This window comes from Pantherophis guttatus, chromosome 5, assembly GCF_059756535.1.
Source record: "Pantherophis guttatus breed Tessera chromosome 5, ASM5975653v1, whole genome shotgun sequence".
NCBI classification, from domain to species: Eukaryota; Metazoa; Chordata; class Lepidosauria; order Squamata; family Colubridae; genus Pantherophis; species Pantherophis guttatus.
In genome coordinates, this window is record NC_142067.1 from 95273597 (window position 1) to 95287334 (window position 13738).

Sequence of the window (13738 nt, forward strand, 5' to 3'; positions counted from 1 at the left end):
TCAAGGACCACTTGTAATTTTGATTAGACTATTGTGGAGATAAAATGTGACAGGCCATTAAAATGTGTGTAACTAGTAGCAAGTAAATTCTTTAGAGATTAGACAGCAGGAAGTATTTTAAGATGAAAATACTTCTACTTTTTTTTTTATGTGAAACAGGAAAAAATAGTGAAGAGAAGAGCTTGTTAACATTTTCTCCTCCTGTAAGGCAAGGAAAGAATTAGGAAGAGATAGTGCAATTCTGAAGAGAAAATGCCTGGAAATCAGATACATAAAAAGCTATTCCTGTTGTTCTTAATCTCAGATAATGTCTTGCACATTAATATCCATGTGCAAACAGCATCCAACCAATGAAGAAAATAACAGACTAATATTGGATGTAGCTAAATTTCAATGTTTTGAAAAAATAAGATTACAGTTTCTTTCAAAAGAGAATGTATACAACATTTGACTTTTGATAAAACTACTCATGCTTTATAGTTAGAAAAATTAAATACGACAATGGCAAACAGAAATTATTTATTTGAAATGTCACTTAAATACATTTTCCCATGGATATTCCAAATATACACAAAAAGAACATTGCAGCAATTTTATTTTTTAAAAAAGTTTGGTTTTATGCAACGGAGTGCCAAACATAGCTGTAACACATACCTGACTTTTGTTTTACTAAGTATAAAAAGTAAGGAATAATTTATATTTACACATATGTACAACAATCTACACTTATTCACATACACACGTCAACTAGTTTCAAAACATGAGTATATTTGTTTCAAGTTTTATCTACATTAAATATTTTTTTAAAACTGGTCATTGAGTGCCAGATTTTGTTTTTATGGTGCTTTGTTGATACAATCATTCTAGTGCTGCAAAATTAAGGCGCTACCCAACACCAGACCTTCAGTTATGCAAGGCGCTGTATGACTAATGCATACAGTTTTCTGAACAAATCTTATTCCTTTTCATTGAAAATGAACTGCAGCATGAATCAAAGAGCAGAAATCTGCTGATTATCAGCTTATCAAAATCCCAAAGCACCCTTAGCAACTGAAAGGAAAAAGGATATTTGAAAACAGTAGATAAAGGCCACTGTAGCAAATATTTCATGAGTGGTGAAATTTAAAATGGCCTAAGCTTCACCTATTATTTGGAAGCAAACCTATTATGGATTTCAGGTTTTTGTGTGTTTGTTTTTTACAGGAATGGCTGGGATGCCTTTGCAGCCCTATTATACTTAATAAAATTATGTTCTGAATATTATTTCTGCAAAGCATTTTAGACAACGAGGACAGTGCAATCCTCAGTTCTCTGTAAATTGCCAGATTGATCAGCCTAAGAGAAAGAACATAAAAATTTTGGCTTTCATCATTTACTTATGTTAATATTCCTGCTGAGATGACCAAATTCTGATGGCTGAAAAGCTCATCAGCCTCGCTTTTGATTTTAAAGCGCAAAAGTACCATGCTGAAGACTCTCATAAAATTCCTCATCCAAAAGATTAGAAGGGAATCTCAGGGATAGTATATAGGATTCTGCCTCAAAAATGGGAAGTGCCAAAACAGTAACTTAGTAACAAAAAATAGAAAAGGGAAAGAGAAAACCAAGACATGAGCCCAAATCCTGCCAGAGACAGTCCAAGAAATCACAGTTAAAACTACTGTGAAAAAAATGAAGGTGGTCCAAGTTCCCTGCAAAAAACCACTGAGGTTCATTTTGAAAAACCTCTTTCTTGATAAAACTTGGAAGCTTTTAGAGTCCAGTGAATGAACAGGAAGACAGCTGTGTTGAAGGAAAGTGTGATAGCACCCAGGGAATGGATAGAAAGGAGAACAGAGTGAGAACTTCCTTCTCTCTGGCTTTAATGTTGAAACAGGTAATATCACACTTGATTTCTGGTGACTACCTGGAGAAATTCATGCGATGTTCCTGGCATGATACTGAAGTGGCTTGCCATGGCCTCCTTTTTTAAAAATTTCCTGGTCTCACATACAGCTTTAGAGATGCCAGATGATTTCCCATCAAAGTAGTAATGAGAACTGACTTTGTTTAGTATTCAAGATCAATCAAGGTCAGCCAGGACCAGGTGCAAACTTATAAAAAATACTTGAAAGAGAATCTACAAACTCTAGTAAAGAAATCAGAACTTGCAGGAAGGCTATGGCAGAAATTATTAGAGCTTCATTTGCAAGTTGCACAGTTAACAATTGAAAGAGCAGTCACAGGTCAATACTTAACTACAAAAGGTGAATTCCAAGAAGAAGCAATTACAGTACATTCAGGTTGTGTTGATCAGTCTTAGGCAACTGCTATCTGGTCAAGATTTTTTAGACAAACTTCTAATACCACAAAATTTTAGCACTTACTAAAATCAGTCTTTTTGATGATTAGACTTCCTGTATATGAAATTTCTATGCCTTTGTCCAAAGAGCACATGCTGTTTCTAATTCATAAAGGAGGCACTTTTGAAATATTTTGGTATTGTCATTATTTTCTTGCCAGATTAAATTTTATTACAACCGATATCTTTTACCTTGCTGTGTCTTTGCACTATGTTCTAAAACCAGAACTAATATTATTTTCATGTCCTGTTCGTTTGTTTCTGGAAATTCAGAGATCCCAGCAGTTTGAATTAGCAATACTGATTTGCTGTTTCATGTTTACAACTAAACTACTAAACTATTTCCAATAATTCGACCATTTTTAAAAAGTTAACCACATATACGAAGACATCAAAATACAGATATATTTACATCTAATTTAAACTTGCATTGAAATTTGCAGTACAGGATTCCATTTGTGTCTCCTTTCATGTCAGCAAGAACTTCAAGCACGAACAGTATTCGGTACATAACACGTAATATTAAGGTTTTGGTTTTCAAAAGTATCTGTAACTACGTTTTCTTAGAAGAACCTATTAGGCTGGTTATGGCAGTTGTGAGTAAAGATGGTTTTTACGTAAGTGTTACTTCCAGACAAAACTAGAAGGATAAAATTGAAATGGTGATTCGATTTTTCAACAGCCTTTAGTAAGATAATCGCTGAAGAGCTTGAAATTAACAGTGTAGATATACACTAAATATGCTGGCCATGATCCAGCCACAGAGCTTCGCAATCTCAAGTATTTAATGGCAGAGAGAAGCTTTCCCTAAGACACAATTATGTCCACTATGAGAGGCTATTAGTTCCATGTCCCAACTACAAGGCTCTCCACAGGTATCTCCTTACTGTAAGTTCCTGATGTCATTCTGAAGGGAGGGGGGCTTGGGAAGGAAGAATGACTCAATCTTCTTAGATATATTATGAAACAGTTTTCTCAATACATACAGCATGCAAATTACAAACACAAGGAATTGGCTTATAACCAGCCACAAAGCTGTTCATCAGATACTCTTTTGGGCAATGTTCTTTGGAAGTGGAACATTTTATCCTGGCAATCCCATTTACTTCCGATATTTCTGTCCACATGTTGCAGATAAAAAGTTGCTCTTGGTGCTTTCTTCCAAGGAACATTTGAGAATTCCTTTTCAACTGGCTACCATAAGGACAATTTTGACAATGTATATTGTCAGTTTCTAATCCACTACTCCAAGTTTGTTTCTACAAAGAAATAAAAATGTCAACTGGGGATTTGTAGACATTTTAGTACTTCTGACTCAGTTGTCTCATTATGATGAGTAGATGGTGATTATGTACTCAGTTGATGCCTGCAACTACTGTACACTCTGTTGTGGCATAACTTCCAAGAGGCTCAGATTATTCCAGGACAAGAGGCACAGAATACTTGATTAACTATTGGGTCCAACGAGTGCAAAGAAGAATGAATGCTTAAATGAGCAGAGGGAAGAACTGTTCAGTTGCCAACTGTTTTCTTATTAGCATTAGAAACCAGCTGTTTTCAGTGTATCTTCACAAATAAGACTGTGTCATCTAGGTCTTTTGCGGGTCACAAATATTAATACACGGCGAATGGCAATGAGACGATCTTTAAGTGAAGTCATGGCAAGTATGGCCAATTGGGCTCTGTTCTCTAGTGGTAATACTGCCAACAGCCACCAGTACCAAGCTGGACCACTGGGATTACTCTGTAAAGAAAATATTAATAAATTAACTGTTTTTAGTAACATAATTCAAGAAGATAGAACACCATCTGATAGCTGTAAGAAAATCTAAGAAGACAACATTCTGTGCCATTCACAGAACGCAGGAACTGAAAATAGTTCTTGGTCACCCACAAAGTATTTCTGTAGTGAACCTACAGAATGCAGAAAATTGCAGTCCAGCAAAATCTAGAGAGTCACCGGTTTCCTCCCTATTTTATGTAGTAAGACTGTCCCCCAACATTATTGTCATTATCTTGATATTTTGCAATTATAGAAAAAATATCAACCTAAAACAAAGACAAACCAAACACTAAACTGCTTTTTCTGGTTCCCGCATAGACCAGTGGGTAATGTGCCAAAATTCAATAGCAAACCATCAAGCATTATGAATGTAATTTCCTGCAGATTTACAGTATGAAAACTTGAGGCTTCAGAAACATTAAACACACTTGAAGTGACTAAATCCCCCATGGAATTAAAAACCCTGAAACACAATCACCCTGTTTATCTGAAAGAACATAATTGTTCTCATTGAACTCTTGGCCAACAAAAACAGGCACCCCCTAGCTCAAAAGTGAATTCTTACCCATGATTTTGGACATGACTTCATTTCAAAAGGGATTTTAAAGGCCATAGAAATACAACAAATTTACAGAAACAAATAAGGAAGGAACACAACATTAAAGTACGTTCTATATTATTATTTTCGCAGAACTGCCTTATTGGTTTTAAAGGAGTAATTTCATTATGCACTGTAACATAAATGTATGACTCATAATCTAAGAAAAGGTAAATGCAACCAAGGAAACACAACTCAGTCTAAAATGTTAATTCACAATTTGTCCAAATGCTGCTGTAAAAACAAATATTAGTCTATGTGAGCAAAATGAAATGGAACTATGGTTTCAGTAGGGAATACAGTGCATTTTACAGTAGCCCAAAATACAATCTCAAAAACAAAAATATAATTGGATTAATGCAACTGGGATACATTTTTTTAAATTTAAAAGTAAATGAGAACAGGGCACATTTTAAATAGCCACCAATATATTTTCAGGAGTTGCGTGTGTTTGAAAACCAAATTATGGATTCCTACCAACAGACTTTTACAATAATCACTTTTTTAATTATCACACTGTGAAAGATACCTCTCATTATTGGATTTTGCCCTATAAAGGGGTTAAACACTTGAGATTTACTCATGGTGCCCTCTTCAGGTAACACAGCAAACTGCTTGCCAGTGGCTGTGTATAATTACGTATATAATTTTATTAACAGTTTGAAAAACAAAGGTTAAATTAATACAGAAAGATATAAATCACAGCTAAAAATCGGGCTGGCCTGATTTTATATTGGTTTTTTAAATTGATACTGATTTTAATCGAAATGTTTTAAATTATGGGCCAAACTTTATTTAATTATTTTAAAACTATTTTAACTTTTGTGTACAAATGTTTTATTTTTGGCTGTTCACCGCCCTGAGTCCGAAAGAAGGGCGATATAGAAATTTAAATAATAAAAAATAAAATAAAATAATAAAAATAAATAAAAATGTAAGAAAAAAAGTAAATGAAAAATGAAAGCTGTAAAATGACCTTAGATGGTATGTATTGTTTGTTATGTTATGTTTTGTTTTTATGTATTTGTGGTTGTTTTTTATGTTGTTTTTAAAGACAAAACTTTTTAATAAAAACTATTAAAAAAATAGAGGAGAAAGAAAATCTTCTTTACAGCGGTTATAAGTACAATTATAAATATACCTTTGCTTTCTCTCCCACATCCCACCCCAAAATCAGAGCAGAGCAGAGAGGAAAGAAGGGAAGGCAAGGCATTGGGAGAATGGAGGTAAATGAACAGGATGATAGAATAAGGCTTATTGGGATGTCAGGGAAGAGTCTGGAGATACAGGTGGGGGTGGGGTACAGGTGAACTACTAGCTTATGCCACAATGAAATATTAACAGAAGCAGAAGTGGACAAATGGTAGGGAAGGATATGGAAGACGGGGACAAATCAGATATTCTGCACTGGGAGCTATTGAGGGAAGAAATCTCACCAGGCTCAAGGTTGACTCAGCCTTCCATCCTTTCGAGGTAGGTAAAATGAGGACCCGGTTTGTGGGGCAATAAGCTGACTTTGTATAAAAAAGAACATTGCTTAGGGGGCCCCCCGAAAGCCCTACTAAGCATGTATATACAAAAGTATGAAGGCTATTGCTTAACGCATTGTAAGCCGCCCTGAGTCTCCGGAAAAGGGCAGCATATAAATCCGGAAAAGGGCGGCATAGAAAGAAAGAAAGAAAGAAAGAAAGAAAGAAAGAAAGAAAGAAAGAAAGAAAGAAAGAAAGAAAGAAAGAAAGAAAGAAAGAAAGAAAGAAAGAAAGAAAGAAAGAAAGAAAGAAAGGGGCAAGGAACTCTTCTTTTTCTCCTCTCATTTGCCACTGCCAACGTCATTTAATTTTTAAAAAACTAGCCATAAGTAGATATACACCATACGTAAAAAAGATGAAAGAGTTGCAATTTTCAACTTCATATCCTCTGTATTTTCACACAATTTATGAACATTTTAGCTTCACAGATTTTAAATTAAGCACTAACTTTATGTGAATCATTTGCATATATTATTCCCTGTGGTTATTTATTGTTGTACCCTGTTCATTTTTAGCATTGATATACCATTGCATATTTACCTGTGGCTCACGTTCTTTCCCTGGCATTGGTCCAAAATGGTTTAAAATTTGTGCTTTCATATTGTCTTTAAGAGACGTAAACCAGGACACAGCTTGATCGTAAACGGAATCGTGAATGCGGACCAGCTCTTCATACTCTGCCCCTTCAACCTAATTTGAGTTATGAAAATTTAAATAAATGCATGTTATATACAGCATTAACAAAAGCAAATACCATTCTAAAAAGAGTTTACTTACTTTTAAATATCCTAAACAGGGGACTTTTTAAAAATCACCTCCCTTTTCAATCAGCCCAAAATTCCAAGAAAGCAGCACAGGTAGGTGTTCAGTATTCAATCGGATAATAGTGAAAATTGGGTTACTTGCTGATTACTAGGGCTATTTGCCAATTGATCACTTAGTGCAGGGGTGTCAAACTCAAGGCCCAAGGCCACGGGGTGCTTAAATGTGGCCCGCGAGGCCGGCCTGGAAATAGCAAAGGACCGGCCTGCAGTGCTTCTGGAAGCCAAAACAGGGTGCTGGGGGCATGTGCGGGGCCCTTGCACCCCGTTTTCACTGGCAGGGTGCTGCAGGAGGCATCCATCCTGTCTCTCCCCCCAACTGGAGGAGGAGAACTACAATGTTGATCTGGCCCTCGAAGAAATCCAGTTTGACACCCCTGACTTAGTGGATTGTTTTCTATTCACAATCCATGATGAAGACTGATGTGGAAAAGTACAGAACATGGGAACTAACATTTTTCAGTACAGATATAAAAACTATTTGCAGATTTTAATACATATGAATTATTTGAATATTTGAATTATATTTGTGAAATGACAGTAAAATACTAACTCTGGATTACACACCATTGTTCATCTGGAATGGCAGTCCATTTAATTTTAACTGGGGAGAGCCTATTCTTTCTGTATTTCTCTTTAGAGCTGCTTTACATTATACTCTTAGAAAAACCAATCATATAAATTAATAGGATTAAAAGCCACTGAACAAAGCATGCATAAGGAACATGTGATTTGATAGAGCTTGCTAATACCTTTGCATCAGTTTAAAGAAGAAAATTGGTGCTACACATTTGAAGAGCTGATATAATTTGCAAGCAGATTAGAAAATGGCATTCCTAACATTTTCTGCTCAAAATCTCCTGTCTGTGTAAAAATATATATAAACAGAAGTAATTTGGATGGAATATCTGTTTTTCATATTCCTATTTTCCTTTAGACCATGCTTCTGTAACATTTTCTTATTTATAACACTACTCTGGAAAAGAGGATGACTGAACAACTGCACAGTAATGCTGTAAATCTCCTCAGGAATATATTTTTAATATGGTAGGATTTAGTATTGAATTGAGTGTTTAAAACTTCAGAATATGGCATTTTGATTTTAAAAAGATGGTTTGTTAAAGGAATTTGGTGCTGATCACTTTAGTAAGGGAATGGAAACAAAAGGGGAGAAATAACTTCAGCTTTGGCTTTAAAAAATTACCATGTTTACCCGAAAATACCCTATCTTATATTTTTTTAAACCCTGAAATAAGCGCTTGGCCTTATTGCCATGCGCTCAAAAGCCTGATTGGGCTTATTATCAGGGGATGTCTTATTTTGGGGGAAACAGGGTAATTCATGCAACAGCTAAAGAAAAAAAACCACAACAAAGGCAACCAAAAGTTAGATTATGGGCTGACCTGTAATTTAGAAGACAAAGGACGGTTCACAAAACTTTTTTCTCATAGATGAGGTAACAATAAACTACTGCACTACAAAGTTACCTTTTCGTCTTCCAAATATTCAATGTTTGCAGTATTATATCCATCTCGCTGACCATGGCTTAAGACCCGAAAACGTCGAACGCCAACTGTATCAACAACTGAACGCCCATCAGGGAAAAACTTCACATCCCTGATCTCCAACATGCAGCCGTAATCTGCAAATCTGAAGGGACAAAGTCATGTTAAGGCTGTGATTCTAAATATATTTTAGGACGGATTCCCCTTATAGATTCCCTGTAGCCTGCCTAAATATATTGTAAAAGGAATTATTAGGACTAACATTGTAACAGGAGGTACAAAGGCTTGCAGGAATATTGCTTGTTCCAGTTCTGTAAAAAGCTATGAAATTACTACTTGAGTTCTTTTGATGCTGCATCTAGATTGCCTGTCCCAATCTAATAACCCTCAGATGAGCTGGATTGCAATTCCCATTAAATTCCCACCAGAAGACTATGGAAAGCAAAGATCTACATAAATTGGGAGTCCTGTCTAGACGGTCAGATTTTTCCCTAAACACTATGCATTTCTCCCAAATAGAAAGTTTACACTAAGATTGTTACTGATCAGCCAACTGCTAGAACTTGGTATATTCCCCAACACTGGACAAGAAACAACAACCCTCATTTTCCTGATGAGACCACTTTCCCATATCTGATAAGACATAAGCCCTTCTACCATTTTTGTACCCAGAAATACAGTATTTTATAAAGGAATTCTAAAACCTTAGCTTACCCTTTCAGTTCATCAGTTAAACACATGCCGAATTGTTTAGTGCCTGTTTCCATGCATCTTCTTATCATTAATCGATAACGGGGCTCAAAGACATGAAGAGGACAAGGAATGGTAGGGAAAGCCATGGTACATACAAAAATGGGAACATCTTTATTTAGACTGCAAGAGAAGGAAGATTTACTTTTATGCTTATGCAGGTCAATATCTGTTAAAACAAATAATTGAAATCCATCTTTAAAATTACTTATGAAATAAGCTTCACTGTATTCGTGTTTTCACTCAGCTTCCCTGAATCTCTCTTCTGTTACTAACAAATACAAGAGAAGACTTAGCATAGCAAAGACCATGCTCAGCTGAAATATTTCAAGCTGTACAGTACATGCTTAAGGCAAAAGTCTATCATATATATATATGAGAAGTTGGCAAAATTTTGTGGATAGTGGGCAAATTGGAAATTGGGAACATTTTACAGTTCTCATAGAAAATTGATGTTTCATTCTGTGGTATGCCTGCTTGTTACATAATTATTATTTCAAACAACTACACAAATAAAATCAGATGTAGTAAGAAACACATCTGATTGTATATATACAGGGACAATATGGGATTTAGAATAAAATGAACAACAGTTTGGTCCTATAAGAACTCTGTTCTATCACTTTTATTCTTTTACAAAGGCTTTCTCTGTACAAGATAATCAGAAGTTTCATATATAATCTTGCATATTTATCCTCCAAACCAGGAGTCCCCAATCCCCGGTTCGAAACCGGGCCATGCCAGTGATGGACAAGCGTGCACGCGAAGCTCCACTTGGCATGAGAGGGCACTTGAGTCAAGGGCGTTTGTGCTTGCACAAGAAGTTCTACTCATGTGAGTGGAGGCCGCACACGTGCGAAGCTCCATTCATGCAAATGGAACTTCACGTATCAGCACTCTCTGCTGGTGCAAGAGGAGCTTTGCATGCAAGTACAAACGCTCTCCACTCAAGCACCCTCTGCTCATGTGAGTGGAGCTTTAGCATGGTCACGCAAGCGCTCTCTGCTCGCAGGCAAAGCTCCATTTGCGCGAACGGAGGGCGTGCATACCTGCCGCTCACACCAGAACTGTGCATGCACACATGGGGTTGCCACTCACACACCCCACCTGCTCCAGCTTAGCCACCAAGGTGGAAAGATTGGGAACTGCTTTTCCAAACAGTTCATTCCACAGGGCAGGAGCTCCCACAGAGAAGGCCCTCCCCCTGGGTGTCGCCAACCGACATACCTTGGCCGATGGTACCCTGAGGAGCCCCTCTCTGTGGGAGCGGACTGGCCGGTGGGAGGCTACCGGCAGAAGTCGGTCTTGAAGGTACCCGGGTCCTAAGCCATGGACTGCTTTAAAGGTGGTGACCAACACCTTGAATCGTACCTGGAAGACCACTGGGAGCCAGTGCAGCTCGCGCAAGAGAGGTGTCACATGGGCACGAGTCGCGCCCATAACCACCTGCGCGACCGCATTCTGGACCAGTTGGAGCCTCCAAGTGCTCTTCAAGGGGAGCCCCATGTAGAGAGCATTACAGTAGTCCAGTTGGGAGGTGACCAGGGCGCGAGTGACCGTGCGCAAGGTGTCCCGGTCCAGAAAGGGCCGCAACTGGCGAATCAGGCGAACCTGATAAAAAGCCCCCCTGGCTACGGCCGTCATATGCTCTTCTAAAGACAGCCGTGTGTCCAGGAGGACACCCAGATTACGAGCCGTGCACCCAGGAGGACACCCAGATTACGAGGTGCAGGTTCAAACTTGCATAGAAATCAAACTTTCTATGAAAAGTCAACAGAAAGGAAGAACTGACACATTAATGCTAAAATGTCTTCTTTCACATATACCATACCAGTATGGTAAAATAAAATATTTTTTATCTGAAGATCGGAGAATTATAAATATTATGAAAATATAAACAAGTTATTTAATCAACTCACTTAATTTTACTAATATTCTCTTTATAAATGAAGATCACTTACTTTGATAATTCCTTCATTTCTTCTTCATAAACCTTTTTCCTTTCAGATAATTCTTCAGGAAAGTAGCGAACTATTAATTCTTCAGTAAGGATGGTCTTCTTGTAAGTTCGACTTGCCAAAAACTATAAAGGGAATTTAAGAATCCACGTTACTCAGTTCTAGCTATTCTACTAATTAGTAATTAAACTGGCCGGGAGAATAGAATGGTAAAGTAAATGTTTTTATGTTTTAACACCTTAAAATGGAATCAGGAATTTGCACTGAATACTACAGTCAAGCACTTAAAACCACAAAAAGCAAATCACTACTGTATTTAGTAATATACTGTTATGGTTTTAAGTGGCTATAATAAGCACATAAGAGTTGCCATTTAATTATTCTGCACTGCTTTTTCAGAAAATAATTCTGAAATATATAGCAGTGTTTCCCATCCTTGGGCACTTGAAGATACGTAGACTTCAACTCCTGGAATTCTCCAGCCAGCTAGGGAATTCTGGGAATTGAAGTTCACACATCAAGTGCCCAAGGTGGAGAAATACAATATTGAGAAATATTGAAGTGATGCTAAAGAAAGCTACCTTTTTTCTTCTTGTTTGGCAAGACAAGTCAAACATCACATATATTACCTAAATGTATATATAACATCACAAATATTACCTATCTGTATTAGGGCGAGTCACATTTGGTCCTTCCCTCTTCACTTTCAGGACACCAGACTCAGCAGGGTTGCAATTTTCACATGGGACTTTGATTTTCAAGTATTAAATTGGCTTATTGAGCTTTTGTTTTGTACCCTTAAAAAAAAACAACACCCTGAAGCCCTTTCCAAAAATCAGATCAATTCTCCCCTTTTTTGGAGGTGGCTTAAGGTGTAAATGGGCCCTTAAAGGTTCAAGAAACACAAGCCTTTTATTTAAGCAGCTTCTGGCAATGGGATGGGGAAAACTTACATCTGAAAGTTTTTCTTTACAAAGTGGACAGTGAGGATTATGATCCAGACAACGTTCAAGGCATTTGAGGCAGAATGTATGACCACAAGGAGTAGTGACAGGTTCGTAGAATAACCTGAAAAAGACATGAAAATAGCAATTTCATATATCCATTCATCTGCATATCTTGAATGAGTGTGTAGAGTATTTTACATTGGAACTGTCTTGAATTCTAAATGCACTGGGTTTTTTTTATTATTATTACAGGCTTCTTCTACCGTGCAACAGAAGCATTTGTTAACAATTTTTGGAATTTGGAACTCTAAGATCAACTTGATTTAAAAACATTTTGAACAACACCACAGATTTTGCATAATATCACATGTACGTAATCTGCTCTTGAAATATACAGTATGGGGTATTATCATGCACCTACCACACAATTAGCCCATTCTTACTAAAGAAAAGCTTATTTCTGAAGTTATGACATAGAACTCTCTTTCATTCATTTTCAAAAACTGTTTCTCAGCACAATTATGTAAGAGGAATGTTGAATTCTTACTATAAAATTAAGGTTAATGAGCTGAAAATATATTAATGTATTATTTCTTATTTAATAAATTAGCATACTGTATCTCTTCAGAACTCACAGCAGCTTTCATTACAACAGAATTATAAAATTCATCAAGCAAAAAATTCTAACATAATGAATCAAGAAATAATCAACAAAATCAAATATCAATAACAATATCAAAAGCAACATAAAATATGAACAGCATAGAAGGATATATATAATTATAATAATAAAATTGTATGACTGTAATGTGTTATCACATGATACTGTGACTTACATACTTATGTCATGATGTCTGACTAAGAACATAAATCACAGCATTTGGTGTGATGATAAATCCGGCTTCAGTCTACTTATGCTTCTAAGTCCAGAGAAGTAAGATACACACAACTGCTGCTGAAATTTAAATCCTATAAAATAAGACATTTTGTGCAGCTTGTTAATACCTCATACAAAGGGAACACTCAAAGTCAGATGCATCCATGAGATTTGTAGGAATCTCTTTTATGGGAAGGGAAGCTGAGTTTTCACAAGTAGCATCTCCATCTTAAAAAAAAAAAAGAAGAACGTTTGAAATAAATATGATTCCTTTTATGAACAACCTCATTAGATAATTCAAAATATCAAAAAAAGAGGAGGAGGAGGATGTACCAGGTCTTTCAAAAACTAATAATTTCCAGTGAGTTGTAATATTATCAGATGGGAGGAACACAGGACTAAACACTGTGCATTTATGAAGAATTAAAATGAGTACAAATAATCAATTCAACTTTTGTTCTGAAAAATTAAACAAAGATTCCAGACATGCAACTGGAAAGCTTCATCTTAGACTATGGTGACAAAAAACCACAACTTTTCCCTTGTATAAGAAATCTATTATTTAGAGCAAAGATGACCCAGACCGCAGCTTGTGTATTTTGTTCAATTTGATTAATATTCTTTGCGTT

At 36.4% G+C, this 13738-nt stretch overlaps 1 protein-coding gene across 1 annotated transcript in view; it reads right to left on the bottom strand.

Annotated features, from left to right (window-relative positions):
• Nucleotides 1-504: 504 nt before the first annotated feature.
• LONRF2 (LON peptidase N-terminal domain and ring finger 2) overlaps nt 505-13738 on the bottom strand; it is a 38423-nt gene continuing 25189 nt past the window's right edge. Inside the window, exons 6-12 of the mRNA XM_034431286.3 lie at nt 13238-13337; nt 12239-12353; nt 11289-11410; nt 9292-9450; nt 8560-8722; nt 6792-6941; nt 505-4085 (exon numbers count right to left, since the gene is read on the bottom strand). Of these exons, the coding sequence (XP_034287177.3) occupies nt 3927-4085; nt 6792-6941; nt 8560-8722; nt 9292-9450; nt 11289-11410; nt 12239-12353; nt 13238-13337 (968 nt within the window). The 3' untranslated portion in view covers nt 505-3926. The remainder of the gene's footprint in view (nt 4086-6791; nt 6942-8559; nt 8723-9291; nt 9451-11288; nt 11411-12238; nt 12354-13237; nt 13338-13738) is intronic.